Below are 16,219 nucleotides of genomic sequence, written 5' to 3' on the forward strand. Positions count from 1 at the left end.
AAAGCATTCATAATCAACAGAAATATCAAAAATTAGGGGTAGACATCATGCTAACATCTAGCACTAAGATATACCAGCTGATCAACCAACCACTTCATTTTCCTTTCAGTCTGCTCTTGTTCCAATTCATGCTCATGACTAACAATCTAGACATTTGTGATTTTCAGGTAAGACACTTGAACTCAATGCCTGGCATGAACCATCACAGACCAAGGCAGCCTTCTGAAATTGCAGTCTATGCACACAGCAGCTGCTCTGCTCCAAAGACAGCCTCAACTCTGCAGCACCAGAACTGCTTTTTTGAAACGCAGAGCCTGAGTTTCCAACACTGTGTTCCTCATACTGAAAGCAGCTGATAAGCACAGTCCAGAGACACACAAAACAGACTACATGAAGGCAGTTTACTCCAGGACTCCACTGCTTCTGTTCATTGCCTGCTCTACTGGAGCCGGACCGGCTCCAGTCCAAGAGTGGCTGCACAGTTCTGTCCAAGGCCCTCAGCTCCTGCCAGGCTCCCAGCTCGCACGAGGAGCTCACAACCCACACTGGTCACTCTTGCCTAACGCTGCACTTCAGTTGGCACATCCTTTAGCAGAGAGATGAGCAATCCAATGGAACTGGAACCTTGGTCTTTTCCATTGTTCTACAAAACAGACATTTGTCTGTATTTCTGACAACAATCGATCCTTCTTTCCTCACCATGTCAGCAAAGAGAAATGACATAGCAATCAGTTATGTCTTCTACAAACCAAGGAGTAAACTAATGCATGTTTAATGTTTTAATATAACAGCAAACTGTGCTTTATGCTAATTTAAATACTTTGGATAAAACTCCAAATAACATAGTGATTGATGAAATCCCTGATCCACATTAACCACACCGATTATAGCCTTTATTTTAATTCTCAGTGAGAATATTTTGCAAATCTATCCATGAGTACAATTACAAGGTTTTTGCTATGACCACGTTCTTTCTTGGCAGTCAAAGTTAGTCCTATATAAAAAGTGCCATTTGCTTGTAATGCCTTCCCCTAGGATACTTCCTCCACCAGCAAACACTAGATAGTTTCTTAGTAAATTTCAGCCTGAAACCAAGTTTCACTGTATACTTTCAGTCCTCTGTAGTAACAAGCATCCAATAAACCAAATCAGATAATAAAATTAATGGTAAGACAAGAGAAAAAAAATTGCCTCTGAAGTTCTATTTAAATTCTGTCTCAAACAAGGGAAGTTAAAAGTTAAGAACATACTGAGAATGTTAGCAGCACACTGTCTGAGCTGACTGTCCACAAAAAAGGCCTCTTACTCAAGCTATGCCAAACACAAAGGAAAAAGGACTACATCACAGCTCTCTTCCATGAGGCTGCACCACTCAAATTCAAGGCATTGTTTTCAGAGCACAAGCAAGGCCTACAATAGTAACTTTAAGCAGTGCAAGACTGTACAATCATATGTTGCATCAGGATAATTTGTAGTAACTAATAGTTATTATTAATCCTAATTACTATTAATAGTAGTTAGTAAAATAATAGTTTTAAAATTTTAAACTGTTTTTTCCTTGGTTTTTTTTTTTTCATTACTTGTCTTTACTGCTCACCTTTATTTTTTCAGGAGTTATTTAATATTCTTTTCTTACCAGTAATTCCATAAGACACACGCACATATTCATAAGAGCCAGAATTTCAGATGAACACAATAATTGGATCTATGGGTTCTTTGGCAAAAACAACAATGATCAGGCACAATATAAGAATATATTTCTAAATTATTTCAACAATTTATTCAGTTCCTAAAACAAACACAAAAGAGACAAAAAACTCATATAACTTTTTGGCCACTTTGCAAGGCGCAGACCTTGGAATCACTAGGCCTCTCTCCTTACACTTCTGCATTCAGAACACGAGCCATACTGGGCCAAACCAGTTCCAACTTGCCCAACATTCAGTCTCTAAAATATATATTATACCTACACCAGACACCTAGGAAAAAGAGAACAAGGTAAGCATTAATTGTACTTTCCTGCCAACACACCTTTCAATGACCAACAATTTGCAGCTTCGTAACTCCTGAGTCAGAATTGGTGCTCCAACCGCACAAACATTGTCATAAATCACACACAGAACAAATAAAACATTCTGAAGCAAAAACACACCTCATTTGATGGAAATCTCAGCTGTGTTTGTATCTTTAGCTTCTCAATAATTTGTAGCATATAATGTCCTTTAAATAAAGCACCTACATGCTGAAATAATTCTTCCAAACATATATTGTATCTTTTTTCATGGCACTGAATAGCATCTGGCTTCTAAGGAAAACATCATTCCCATTACATATGCCATAGACTCTCCCTGAAATACTGTACCTAAAATCCAGAAGACAAAGTTAGACCTATTGAATGAGAAGCCAGGCCAAAAAGATCTAAATACATGAGTTTAATTTCTTATGCATTGGTTGAAAGTATACAGACTATTGCATGGCTCTTTTGGGATACCTAAATCACCCTGCCTCTCCTTGTGTCCTAAGGTTCATTAAGTGTTGAGGCCCCATTTCCCTCTAATTTACACAAACCTGAATGCTTGGAGCATTGATAAAATTCTGTTTGCTCCTCTGGTTTTATGCATTATTTATAAATTATAGGCAAAGCAAAAATTATTTGCATTCTGATTCTATTTGAAGTTCTCTATTACATTCGAAACACAATTGCAGTTGATTATTTTAGGACAGAAGAAAAAAAAAACAAAACCCTTTTCTCAGAAATAAAAATAAATATTACCTAAAATACATGCCTGTCCTAAAAGAAATTTATCATCAGATTTACAAAGTACTATTAGTCAGAAGAAAAGTAGTGCACGTTGAAAAAAATCTATTGCCAGATTTAGTGGTTGATGCTTTAGGTGCTGGTTAAAGGAATATAAATATTGCTGCAGATTTGCCATGGAAATATGTGCTAGTCACTGCCTTAGTTCTGCATCTTAACAATAGCATTTTACTGCTTTAACAGAAATTTGCAAGAGTAAATACTCTCATGACTGTTTGGATACTGCAGTGAACCACATGATGCATTTCTAAGGGCAGAAAACTCAGTGACAGTCCATTGCTAACATCATTTTCAGAGGGAGTTCTTGGCAGGCTTGAGCTTCCCAAGCTTCAGTTTTTACTGAAGTTTATTTTGAAAGAAAAACCCCAGTCTAAGAACTGAGCTATTTTTCTGCAATGAAGTTTCAAAGATGTTAAAACTATTAGAATTTCAAGAAATAACAAAGCTAGATCAAAATACCTTCAAACCCAACACTTAAAATGTACATTATTTGAAGCAGTTAAAACAAGTAGCAGTAGAAACTGCCAGAAAATTCTACATATATAAGGTTTTCAACCATCCTACTTATTATTTGCTATTACTCTATTCATGAATCTAACATCATTTTCACAGTTGGACATCATCAAAATGAAATAGTGAAGTTGTAACTTCAATTACAAAGAGACAAATGGCTACAGAAAGTCTACAAAAGAATAGCTAAAGAAAGTCTTCAACTCACAGACTCATATTACAACCACTTTCTAGCATGATAAAAAAATCCTCAAAAATCTCTTATATCATTATAAATAACAGAGATTTAATGAAAAATTCAACACTCCCCTAAGCCTTCTCTCCTCTTCTGCTCAAAGTTTTCTTTTCTTCACATGGCTAAATAAAGAATTTCCCCTCCCTTATGAAATTGCAAACACTAAAATTTCAAAGCAATATAGTTTAAATAGCCCTTAAAGACTAAAAGTGATTGCAAATTTTTCTTTTTGCAGGCACTTGCTGAGAACTTTGGATTACATGCCACTCCACATCGCTGAAGTTAAATGCACTTAAGTTTTGCTCTTTTTGTCAGTCAAATAAAAAGAACAAATACATTTGTTGGTCCGTTCTACAAAAGCCACCACTTGAATATTAACTACTTTGCATTTCACTAACACGCTCAGAATTGCACAAGAAGAATATGTCCAACCAGATTTCATTTGGCCAAGACTGAAAATACTCCTAACAGGCAATGACACCATAGAGAGAAACTTGAATTCCATGTACCATTAACTTTGATAAAGCTATTAACCAGCATCTGCAGTTTCACTGTTACATGTGCAGTGTTCCCAAGTCCTTCTGGGGGCAATTGTAGGAGGTGAAAGCCCTGCAGCTGATCCAGGGCAAAGCCAGCAGCAGTGACTGAGGCCACCTCAGCCCATTCCTTCAGAAAACTGTGCAGGATCTCACCGTGCTTACAGTGGCCCAGCAAAAATGAACATCCCTCAGCTCAATGAACTGAGCAGAATGTTGACAAAAGGACTCCCAACCTGGTTAAAAAAGGCTGAAATTTTAAGACTAGCTGAGCAAAAATAATTTAGATGTTTAGATCTCTCACACAAACCCTAACAAATCCACAGAACTCACACTGCCTTTCACCCAGAAATATTACAACACAACAGGAAGGTGAGCACATTACAGATACATCAGAAGGATGAATAGTCTGTAAACAAGGTGTATCACAGGCATGTCATGTGAAGAAAAGGTGCCAGGATATGCTTGCAGAAGCCCACAAGCCAAGCCACAGTACAAGAAGCATTTCAGAAGGAAGATCAGCAAGAAACTTAATTTTCCACATCAGGAATGCAGTGTTATTTTTATCAGTTAGAAGAACAGATTTTACATGTTGAAGATCTACTTTGATTCTTTTAAATTTTGGTATTATAATACACACTGTCATAGCTGAAAGGAGAACCACCTAAGTGACAGTTCTTCCCTGGGAGGAAAGAAAGAGAATTACCAGAAAAGTACAATCTTTCACTATGGAACATCCTATGCCCAACTGAACTGGCAGCCTGCTAATTGACAGTGGAAAAGAATTTTTTGTTGTTGGCTGATGCACTGAAGGGGTATTCCACTTAGTCTTATCCTGTCAGCATTGCCATTTTTCACTGAGGATCTATCACCAAAGGTATCTTTAACTAAGAAGTTCCTGTTTTTCATAAATATTTATAAATTACTGGAAAGGGGGGAGAATATAGCTCATTTTCCACACATTTTCTACTCAGTCTCTCTGTTAGCCCACAGTTAATGTCCTTTGTAAAACAAAGCTGAGATAAACAGTAGGCCAACTCAGGCAAAAAACTGCCAGTCTCATGACAAGCTGAACAAATCTTTGGAATTCATCTTTCTTTGCAGCCAGATGTTAACTCACAGTCTGCAGTCTCCATAATGATCTGGGGTCAAGAAACTCATCTATGACAATTTCCCCTTCTTTTGGCAAACCTGGCCCAACAAAAACATTCAGCTCAGAGAGACATGTAATTGGATGTCTTGAAAATGTTGACTAAGCAAGGGGATAAATCTAAAAAACTTAAATTTATTAAAAATCGTTATTAAAATCCTCTTGCTATTTAATGAGCTTAAATAGCAAGAGGATTTTATTTCAAGAAATTGCACCATGGGAATCATGGTCAAACCATTTCTTACATTCTAAAAGCATGGAACTGTAGGTGATCATATGTAATTCAAGCATATTATTAAATATTTGAAGAGTCGATAGCATAAAATTATCAACAACTGCTAGAGTTAATAAAACATGGGGAAAATGATTACAAGTCACATCAAGTTCTACTATCTTACCAAACCACCTGCCTAATTTCCTATTACTGTAAATAACAAGCCTGAATTTCTTCTCAATCCTGTGCTGCCTCAAACCATCCAGAGTAACATCCAGAGCAAGTGCAAATACCTTCATCCTTTACTGTGTGTAAGGAAAAAAGAAAAACAACCTAATCCACCATGTTTTTTAACACCTTCTCCTAATATCATGTGTGATTTCTATGACATTTTATACCAGAACCTGAGTTACAGATTTTATTCTTGAGATAATATCTAAATGACACTTGAGACCTGTTTTAGAAGTAAGTTCTTCATCAAACCTAGCCTAAGCACCACTAGATTACTAATAAGCCTGTCATGACAGATTAGTAGACAGTCTTTTGGTTCTTAAAGCAAATGTCACCATTATTTTACCTGAGTCAAACTTACAGATGAATCTGCATTTCTCAGAAACATCTCACTGGGAATAATTTTATTATTAAGATTGAAAAATACAGCAGAAACAGAAAACCCACAAACCTAATAAGAACACTTTTAATTCTAACTCCTTAAATGGAAGATTAGAGTTTCTTAATTATACTCTCAACAGGCCCAGTTCTTGGTGATTTTTTTTCTTTTTTAAAATTCCGTTATTACATTTCTTACTTGGGCACATCATCAAAGGTTCCCCAACTTGAGTGTGAAAACTTGTGCCACCACTGATTAGCATCCTTTCCTGCTGAAATATTCTTAAATATGGTAAAAAAGAAACTTCAGAAAATGTAAAGTATTTGGGCTTCATCCAGAGATTTGAACTCTTGAGGATGACAATGGTTAACCTTCTCAAATTTCTGGGTATTCTTCAGTATTATTAATTTAATAGCAGTCTTAAAGAACATTCTTTAGCCAGCTACACCAAAAAAAAAACAGTTGGCACAAACGGTAAACTATTATGGATGACCAGGTTCCACTGCAGCAGCATACTAACAGGATTAGCCAAATGTTGCTACCTGGCCAGACAAACTGAAAAATTTGTCCTGAATGTAAGACATACTTACGCTCCTCAAAATGATGGAAAACAATTTAGTTCCAGATATGTTCTCTGCAATCCATTATCCTAAATTGTTTCAAGATAATTTCCAACTACTCCACAGTGCTGATCAGCTGTTCAGTACACAAGAATGCACAGCTATTGCAATACTATCAACTACACCAATGTCCAAATTCATATGAAATTAAGAATAGCTGCTGACTGCCTTATTGCTTCAGGAATCTGATTTTAAAAAGAAAACTTTCTTGCTGGTTAAGAACAAAAGCAGAGCACTCAACTTTCACTCACAGGAAACAAATGAAAAATAGCACTATGTCTTAACAACTTTTGGAAGTTTCCTGAGAACATGATAGCTTACTCTACAGCTGATGCTGTCTTATGAAGCCTGCCAAAAAATTCATCGAGATAATAGCAAATTCCCAAAGGGCCTCAGAGAAGAAGAGCCCAGGGACACTTTCCGGGAGACTTCATCATTCCCATCTCCCTGGCACAAATCCAGTTAAGTGATGGATAAAGGCAGCAGGCTCCTGAAAGTAGGCTGTCACCAACTGGACAACCTGCTGCTCCTTCAGTCTCCCTCAGGACACCATGAAAGGGGCCAAAAGAAAGAGGCTGTCTACCTGTGAAAACCAGCTCATTGCCCACTCTCTGCTTTTCCCAGAAGGATTTGGTACTGAGTGATTATTTCTATCTCCTCATATGGTTTACAGAATAACACTTTTGAAAATTCTTCACTGTTGATCATATTAGGCAAGCACAATAGGTAGGAGGTTGGCATCTTATGCGCCTGGAAAAGAGCAACTGAGCCACTGAAGCAACTGATGGGTGCTACTGCCCTGCCTTGAGACTGGCAGAGCTGAGGAGCACATCCAGTGAACTGAGCTCCAGAGACCCCTTCAAGCAGTCTGAGCTCCCCTGCCAGCCAGAGGCACTAGGAGGAAAAAAAGTGAACACCTGCCAGAACCTGAGCCTATCACTTTTTAATCTTATTAGTTCAAATAATTCTCTAATAGTCCATGGAAAACTGGCAAGCAGTACAATCTCTTCCTCACCTTCAGCTGCCAAATTACACTAGAAGATAGCAGAACAACTAAGAAGAATTATTTACTGCTCTCCAAAATAAGCCAGTCAAGTTTGCTACCAACAAAAGCGTTAATTGGAGCACAGTCTTCAACTTAAAAGTGTTGAGTTCAAAATGAGAAGACTGAGCTATGCTTATTTTTTATGCAATAAACTAAGAATTGCTGATAAGATACATGTAGACTTTATATCTCAGTACTTTATTTGGGCACTAATCTTTTCTCCTGAAAGGTTACACACTTTTCAAACGGTTTGGACTTGGTATTTCTTTGAAGAGCTGGAAGAATTGAATCAGAGCCTGAACGTCAGAAGTCTGATCAACATTTAGAAACAATGTATCTGTGGTTGAAAGTTACAGCCAGTTTAATACTGTCAAAGAAATTAGTTTCAAGATACTTATACAATGTTGCACTTCTGTAGGACAATAACCAAGGGGTGCACTTATCCGCACAGGAGAATAAGTCCCTTTCTATTACGGGATTCCCCTGACAAAGCCTTTATGGCTCAAAGCAAAAGAGATGTCAGCAGCAGGTCAAAAACAAACCATATTACACAATCTCAAATAAAACACACAAAACTAATTATTAACTATCTATATATTATTTTATCTTCAGTTTCGACACATCAGCATTAAGTACAATTTTTGTCAAGTAAAAGCAAGATACTTCCTCTCCATCTAGTCTGGCCTTGGAACAAGCAAGGTGGGGATAACACCTGAGCTCAGCACGCCAAGCTTTACTTGAAAGGAAAAGAGAAAGCTCCCACAGGAATCCCCTTTAGAGAACTAAATACAAAACGCTTTAATGATTTTCTCATGCCTGTCTGTGGAGCAACTGTAGATGGTGCTTTTTACTGTTCACCCTTTCAAAAACACTCCAGAGCGGACCTTTCGCACTACTTGTTTTGCTGTGCCGCAGCGTTTCTCGTGCTGAGCAGGCCGGCCTGTCCCCCAGGAGCATCCCCGCGCTCAGCCCCGCGGCCCGCAAGGCCACTGGGCCCCGGCGCTGTCCCCGGCCGGCCCCCGCCGGGACGCGGCCCCAGCCCAGCCCGGCCCGGCCCGGCCCGGCCGCTCCTGCTGCACCGCGCCCGCCACCGCTGCTCCCGCTGCCCGGCCGGGCGCCAGCGAGCCCAGCAGCGCAGGGCCGGGACAGCGGGCCGGCCGCCCGCGGGGGATGGAGCCAGAGCGGCTCGGAGGGCCGGCCGGCCGCCCGCGGGGTTACCTCGGGGGAGGCCGGGCCGCGGGAGCCACTCACCCACATCCTGGTCGAAGGGGTTGGTGGCGAAAAGCGGCATGGCGGGGCGGGGGGCGGCCGCCCCTCCCGGCGGCGCGGCGGCAGCGGCGGTGGCGAGAGAGAACAGCCCTCGGTGGTGGCGGCGGAGCTGCCCGGGGCGGGAGGAGGAGCCGCCGCCACCTCCTCCCAGGGCCGGGCGCCGCCTCCCGCGCAGCACGCCGGGAACCGGGGCTGGGCCCGCCGCCTGCTGCGGGGCCTGGCAGCGACACCCGAGCCCCGCAGCCACGCACGGGCCCAGCAGTGACAGCCGGGTCCAGCAGCGACACCCGGTCCCCACAGCGACACCGGGCCCCACAGCGACGCACGGGCCCAGCAGTGACACCCGGGCCCGCCAGCCACACACGGGCCCGGCAGCGACACCCGGGCCCGGCCCGGCCACCACCCCAGTCCGGCACGGCTGCCCTAGGCGGAGGTTTATATCGTTTAGTTATATGTAGCTCTGTCCTCCCCCCTGCTCGGGAAGCTGGTTTTGTATCCAGCCATATCTGCTTTCTATGCAGGATTTTCGGAGCTTCCCTATACGTTGGTCTGACTGAATCTTTTCATTGGTAATGCCATGTTGTTTGTGACATGGTTAGCCTGACGGCGAAGGGCAGGCTGGTGGTTGTGCCAGCATCCCTCAGAGCATCGCTCGGGAGCCTAACCCGTTCTCCGCGGTCACATCCCATGGAGAGCAGCCAGCCGCTATCAGCTAGTCACAGGGCCTGGAATATCCCGTGGCCTCTGCTTGCCTATCTTGGTGCTCCATTTTTGTAAGCCTCTGTTGCTGGCTTCAGTGGGGTGTGTCGCACGTTAACAATATGACTCATAGGATAAGACACGTTCTGCCTATTCTTGCTGTCACATAAAACTCTAAGTCATTAACCTTAAGGCCTTTTAGTACTGTTTGATTACTCTGAACTAGTTAGATTGCAAATTAAGTAAAACTAGGCTCATGTATACACTTGGGGAAAGAGACACAGAGCAATAGGGGCATATCACAGGCGTGCAAACAAGGAATGAAAAAGCTGTTTGGAGGGCAGAAACACTAGAATCAATCAATAGCACTAACCATGCTCAATAATGAATGTGATTGTGTGCATTAGGCAGACTTCTGACACATCAAATGAGAACTGCATACCAAGCCTCTTCCCGCAAGGATTTACAGTCACTAGGCACTTTGGTTTTTTACTATAGGTTTTTCCCAGACCTCTAGTTCTGTTTCTTTGCCTACCCATAGAAACTGTTTTCAGCAGTTAATGCAGGTCAGCACTGATCTACAGTGTAGAACTGGCTGCTTGTAAGGAATTGCATGTTTTCTTTGTATTCTACCTCAATTCAATGACTAGATATCCTCAGAGGATGCTTTACCTCCTCCCCATTCATCATCCCCCATTATGTTCACAAAAGACATATGGTAGATGCTCTTTGAGCCTGTTTTATCCCCTCCTTTCTCATCCCTTCTTTCTAATGGGTTCAAAATTAGGAAACCTTTCAAAATAAGCAGAGCTTTTATTCAGTAGTTCTGCAGGAAGTGCTAACAAAACACTCATGGAGAACTGGGGTTTTAGACTGCCTTCAGCCTAAAAGCATTCCAACCCAACTTTCCTTCCCAGTACCCTACTCAACATTTTGTAAAAAGGCAGTCTGTACCAGGAAGCATCTCAAGGGTCTGTAATCATGGCTCATATTTTGATTCCGTAATGATTTTTTTACTGTAGACATAGTGTGAAATCCTTCCAAAACTCTGTATTGTATTGTATCTCTCTCTTTTCCCTGTCTCATGGCTCTATCATTTTTCCATGGTAAGCAATGGGTGGTAGGTAGAGCACTCTCCCAGGAAGTGTAGGGTTTGCCCTCTCAGACATAAATGGCTATAGAAACCAGCTTTTCCACTTTATGTGTGAGTAGTATAATGAATATGCTATTAAGAACAGGTGTGTTAATCTATATACTATTAATAAACAGGTGTGAACTACATCTTTACTGGATGTAATTCAAAATGCTTGTATTATTTCCTACTGCTGCCCAAGTTAGCTATCTAAAAGTAAGGCGTATAGATCAAAGGTTCAGTCTCAAATTGCATCTAATTTTGGGGGATCTACAGCTGAAAGAGATTGTAGCAACACTGCCCTGTGCCCACAACTATGTGCTGCCACCACATTTCTTGTATTAGATTTGGAATTTGATCCATTTCATTTGTGGTTGCACAATCAGCTGATCCAGCTGAAAACTACCTCACTGCAGAGAAGTTCCCTGTTGGATCATGTCACACCTCTGACTCACCTTGGAATTAGATCAGGCATGTGAAGAGGTGGGAAGGCATGGCTGGGGACAGTACTGCAGCAGTCTGGGTCAGGAAAAACAGGCATGTCCAAGGGATTATTCATCTGTTCTATTTTGGACCTCATTCTGAAGATGGCCTCTGCAACAGTGACTCTGTTGGTTTCACAGATGAGTCTATCTGTCCAACAGTTCTCTGACTCAGGGCTTGTCTCTGGCCAGCCTTATAGCAAGTTTTAAGTAGGGTGGGTTTTTTTTAAAATATGTGCTACTTCTGTTTGAAATAAGCAGTTTCAGACAACTGGTGCAGACATTTCTTTTTTCTTTGCACACTTCTCTTTTTATATAGTGCTGTTGTTCACATACAGGTGAGAGATCATAGAATGCCTTGGGTTAGAGATATTCTAGTTCCAATCCCCCTGCCATGGGCAGGGACACTTTGCACTACACCAGGCTAATCATACCCCTGTTTAATCTTTGAACCACTGCCAGGTTTGGGGCACCCACAACTTCTCTGGGCAACATGTTCCAGAGCCTCACCACCCTGACAGTAAATAATTTCTTCCCAATATCTCATCTAAATCCACCCTGTTTCACTTTAAAGCCATTACCCCTTGTCTTATTGCTGTGTCTCTACAATGTCCTTGTTAAAAAGTCCCTCTCCACCTTTCTTGCAGGCACCCTTCAGATACCAAAATGTTGCAATGAGGTCTCCCAGAGCCTTCTCCTTCCAGTCTGCACAGCGCCAACTCTCTCAGCCCATCTCCACAGCAGAGCTGCTCCAGCCTGCTGTTCATGGCCTCCTCTGCACTCACTCCAGCAGGTCCACATCCTTCTTATGTTGGGGTGTCCAGAGCTGAATCCAGTACTCCAGGTGGAGTCTCATAAAGGCAGGTATTCAGTTAATTTCCAGCATAACACACTTCTTGGATTTTAGATGTGACATACATCTAAATTTCATTGTTTTATTTATGTTGTTTGTTTATATAATTTATTACTTATTTCTTAAATGATGACAAGAGTTTATCCACATGAAGGTAAGTTCTGGATTCTGATAATATACAATTATTCATTTCTCTATCGTCTTCAGTAGGAAAGGATACCTAAGAGGAACAACTTGTAAATAACAATCTGCTGGCGAAGTTCTAATGTTCTTTACCATCACTCAATTGACACTCATCTGCATTAGACAAGCATTTTCTTAAAATAAGACAGTGCCATTGTAGCCATGGGGGCCCACTGCAGCTCCAGTTTGCTGGGGTAGTATTTTATTTGTAATGCCCATTCATTTAGTCTCACAAATCAGTCCCACTGACCTTTATTTTAACTGCATTTTCATTATAGTCCACTGTGTACATTGCTTTTGGAACTGGAAGCTGTGAAGAAAGGATAATCAAAGGAAAACAGAAAGGCTCAGAATAGAGCAAGTGCCAGCCGTCCATTTAATCACAGCTTTTGTCTTTGACAGGGCAAGTACAAAATGTTTTGGATGGCATACAAGATGCTGTACTGCATAATGATATGGTGATATGACAAAGACAAAATGTCTCCTAGTTACAGGGCACATGTAAATGCTTTAGCTACTGGACCACAGTGATTTACTTCCCATCTATAATCTTATTGTGTATATTCTAATATTTTGCAAGTGTCCAAGCAGAATGGCTTACAGTATTCTTATCTATTTCATTATGTATAGAGAAAATATATGAAACACATCAATACAGTAAGTCTGGTGTCTGCTGTTAGGAAATCAGGCTAAAATTATTTGATTGTCCCTTTTTGTCTTAATATTTATGAAGTATGCAAGTAGGATTATATGAAGAATATAACTGGAATTCCTTCAAACCCATGTAATCTTAGAATGAGGCAAAGATTCTACTAATAAATTTCATAAAATAGTTCATTTTGCCCTGTCCACATTAAAAATTGTGATGTGCAACCTTCTAGTTAACATTTGCACACAGATGCCAGAAACGAGGGTTTATATCTTCCTCAGTCTCTCTGAATTCAAAGCAGTAATTCCAAAGCAACTCACATGAAGTAATACTTCATGTATTTACACTGAAGTTTTGTTAAATTGATTTGAATAACAAGTTCACTGAAGTCAAACACAAAAATGTGTCTATGCTATTCTTTAAGCACTCTTATGGTAATGTGTTGTGAGATACCTGTGAAAGGCAGATAACCTGTGAGGTGCTGGCTGCTGGGATCTCTGGGCGCCTGGGCTTCCCGAGGGATGCTGGCCAGAGCATCACTCTGTGCCAGCTTCCTGACACTGCTCTAGGGAACCACTTGTCCTAGTGCTTTTTTTGGCACAAACACCTGTTCTCAGTGTGGCCAAACTGACTACACCCAGTATGGTCACTTTTTCATGCTGATAACTCAGACCAGTTTTCAACCAATGATGAGGTTTAAATTAATCTTTTTGTTCTTTGCTTCTCTTTGAAGAAAGAAATAGAAATACTTCTACTGACCACAGCAGGCATCAGATTGGAACACTACTCACTTGATAAAGAGTCCTTTTTAATTCAAGCTCTTGAAATAAAACTAAATAACAAGCTAAGATTCTGCCTGCTCTGAAACTAATAATGGAAGTGGTCTCCTCTATAGAGGTTGTAGTTCTCACACAAGCAAGCTACCATTGAAATATACAGAAAATCAGAAGGCATTTTTAATATTATTGAAGTGTGTTTTGTGAAACCCTGTAAAAAATTTGCCTGATATCTGTTGGGAAAGGTGGAAAAGCTTCTTTAGAGGAAGAATATTACTTTTATTGCATAATATAGAAAAGGGATTTAAGAATATGTTTATGCTACCAGGTAATTTCCAAAGTGTATTTATATTTTACTCACAGGAACTGTACAATTGAAGTTAATAGTACTAATTTCAGTTTTAATCATTATATGTATATATATACACAAACAAAATTAGAATATTAAAGTGTAGTTAGTTTCTTGATACAGCGGGTGTGCAAAGATTCCAACTGCACAGATCACATCATATCTAAAATATCCTATAAAGAAAATAATTGTTTTACATTGTTCAATTAGTCTGTTATAGCAAAAAGTACACTGAGTTTGGATAAATCAAAAACTCAGATTAACCAAACTCAAATGAGCAGGATAGCCATCTCACTTTAACATCTGTTTGTTCTTCAGCACTGCAGTTTGCATTATGGTTTTATTCCTGGAGAGGATTAAATAGAGTACACAAGGGCATCCCAGATTTAATATGCTTTTCAGAACATTTAATAAGCCAGTAGGTTTCAGATATGTAGAATCAATAACTTCCATACAAAAAAATTTAAACGTTCACACCAAAATTTTTGTATTTTTATAACAGAAGTATACAAAATTCTGTTTACTTGCATTTATTCTTGAATATCCCATTGAGTCCTGCATACCATAAACCTAGAATAGTGTACAAGTAGAGTAGGATGTATAAACTCTGTTGTCTAAACACATTGTTCTTGCAGTGTGTTGGGAACCTTAACTGAAGACAGGGCAGAAGGACAAGTAGAATCGAAGCTGTTAAGATTTTTAACAAATTCCTCTTGCCAGGATTTTAAGTTACTGTATAACACTTAACTAGTCTGAAGTATAAAGGTAAATCTGCAGGGTTCATATCAAGTAGTTCTTGAAGCATTCAGTAGTAGATGAGTTTCCCCTGTGATAGTGGAGCTGCTAAGTCATTATAATTTTTTCAGAGCACTACAATTTTTCATTCCATAGAAGTGTTTCCATAATGAATACATAAATTTTGTAACAAAACCCCCAGAACACTGTAGAACATTTCATTGGAAAATAATCTCATATAAGCTTCACTTTGTATTTCTGGAAATAGATTGGAAGTAAAAATTTTATAAGGTTTATTCAGCTCTATAAGGTTTTGAGTATCTGTGTGTGCAATAGGAATCTAGAAGTAAAATATATATTGGTAATAAATATTATGAAGAAGACCAAGAAAACCACTTATTTTTGTAGTAACAGTATAGCAGTGTTGATGATTTGGAGCTATACTAAGTAAAGGTAAACTTCCAGGGAAGGTTGAGAATAAATATGAAACACAATGATGCTCTCACCTACAACATGAAAGACCTTGAGCTGACTGTCTTGAAATTTATTGGAAAGGTTAGTTTGTGTTTGAATAACAACAAAGTTCACCTCAATTGATAAACTGGTCATAACTGATTTTAAAAGCTGATTTAGATAGTGCAATTAGTATATAAGCTTATTCACATCTATTGATTAAATTTCTGTCTGTAAAGAAAATCTATCTTATTAATAATTTTGAGATTTTTGGGGATCCAAAGGTGCTAGCCAAAGTTGAAATATTAGATGAAAATTTTGCTATTATAAAAACATTATTTCTAATTAAGTAAAGATACTGTACTTAATTTAATGCTTTGAAAATAGCTGACACTTTATCAAATTTAAGTAAAGGATTCAGAAAATACAGACTAATAGCCACAAATATATAGATTATAATTGGCAGATATAATGATTTAAAGAATAACAGTAGGAAACTTATGAAAAAGAAATTGCATTTCAACTAATTTATTGAAATTCCTGGAACATGCAATTATATAAAAAGATTTGTAAAAAAAGAAAAAGAATTAACACAACAAATATGCTTTGATGATGCTGCTGAAAAAATGTCACACAGGAACGACCCAGGATATGAAGTAGCTACAGATTAAGGAATAAAATATCTCCATGGATTAAAACATGGGAAATAGAAACGAGCAACTTTATTACAGCAAAATTACAGCAGTGGGGTTTTTATGAAAGTTCTGTGATATGTTTTGTGCTTAATACTTTAATGTATGTTTGGGAAACAGCCAAATGGGAATGACAAATCTTGCAAATGGAACAAAAAGTTTCATTTATTTCAATCTAAGAAAAGATTATGGGGATATTCAGAAAGTTT

The 16,219-nt window shown here is 39.5% G+C and overlaps 1 protein-coding gene across 1 annotated transcript in view; it reads right to left on the bottom strand.

The window, feature by feature from the left end:
- STAM (signal transducing adaptor molecule) overlaps window positions 1–9,062 on the bottom strand; it is a 29,502-nt gene extending 20,440 nt beyond the window's left edge. The window contains exon 1 of the mRNA XM_054273884.1: window positions 8,990–9,062. Within this exon, the coding sequence (XP_054129859.1) occupies window positions 8,990–9,029 (40 nt within the window). The 5' untranslated portion in view covers window positions 9,030–9,062. The remainder of the gene's footprint in view (window positions 1–8,989) is intronic.
- Between the last annotated feature and the right edge of the window lie 7,157 nt (window positions 9,063–16,219).

The sequence above is a fragment of the Melozone crissalis genome, unplaced genomic scaffold (assembly GCF_028551555.1).
Source record: "Melozone crissalis strain CALT ecotype California unplaced genomic scaffold, PUWL_Pcris_2 ptg000016l_1, whole genome shotgun sequence".
In the NCBI taxonomy this organism is placed as follows: domain Eukaryota; kingdom Metazoa; phylum Chordata; class Aves; order Passeriformes; family Passerellidae; genus Melozone; species Melozone crissalis.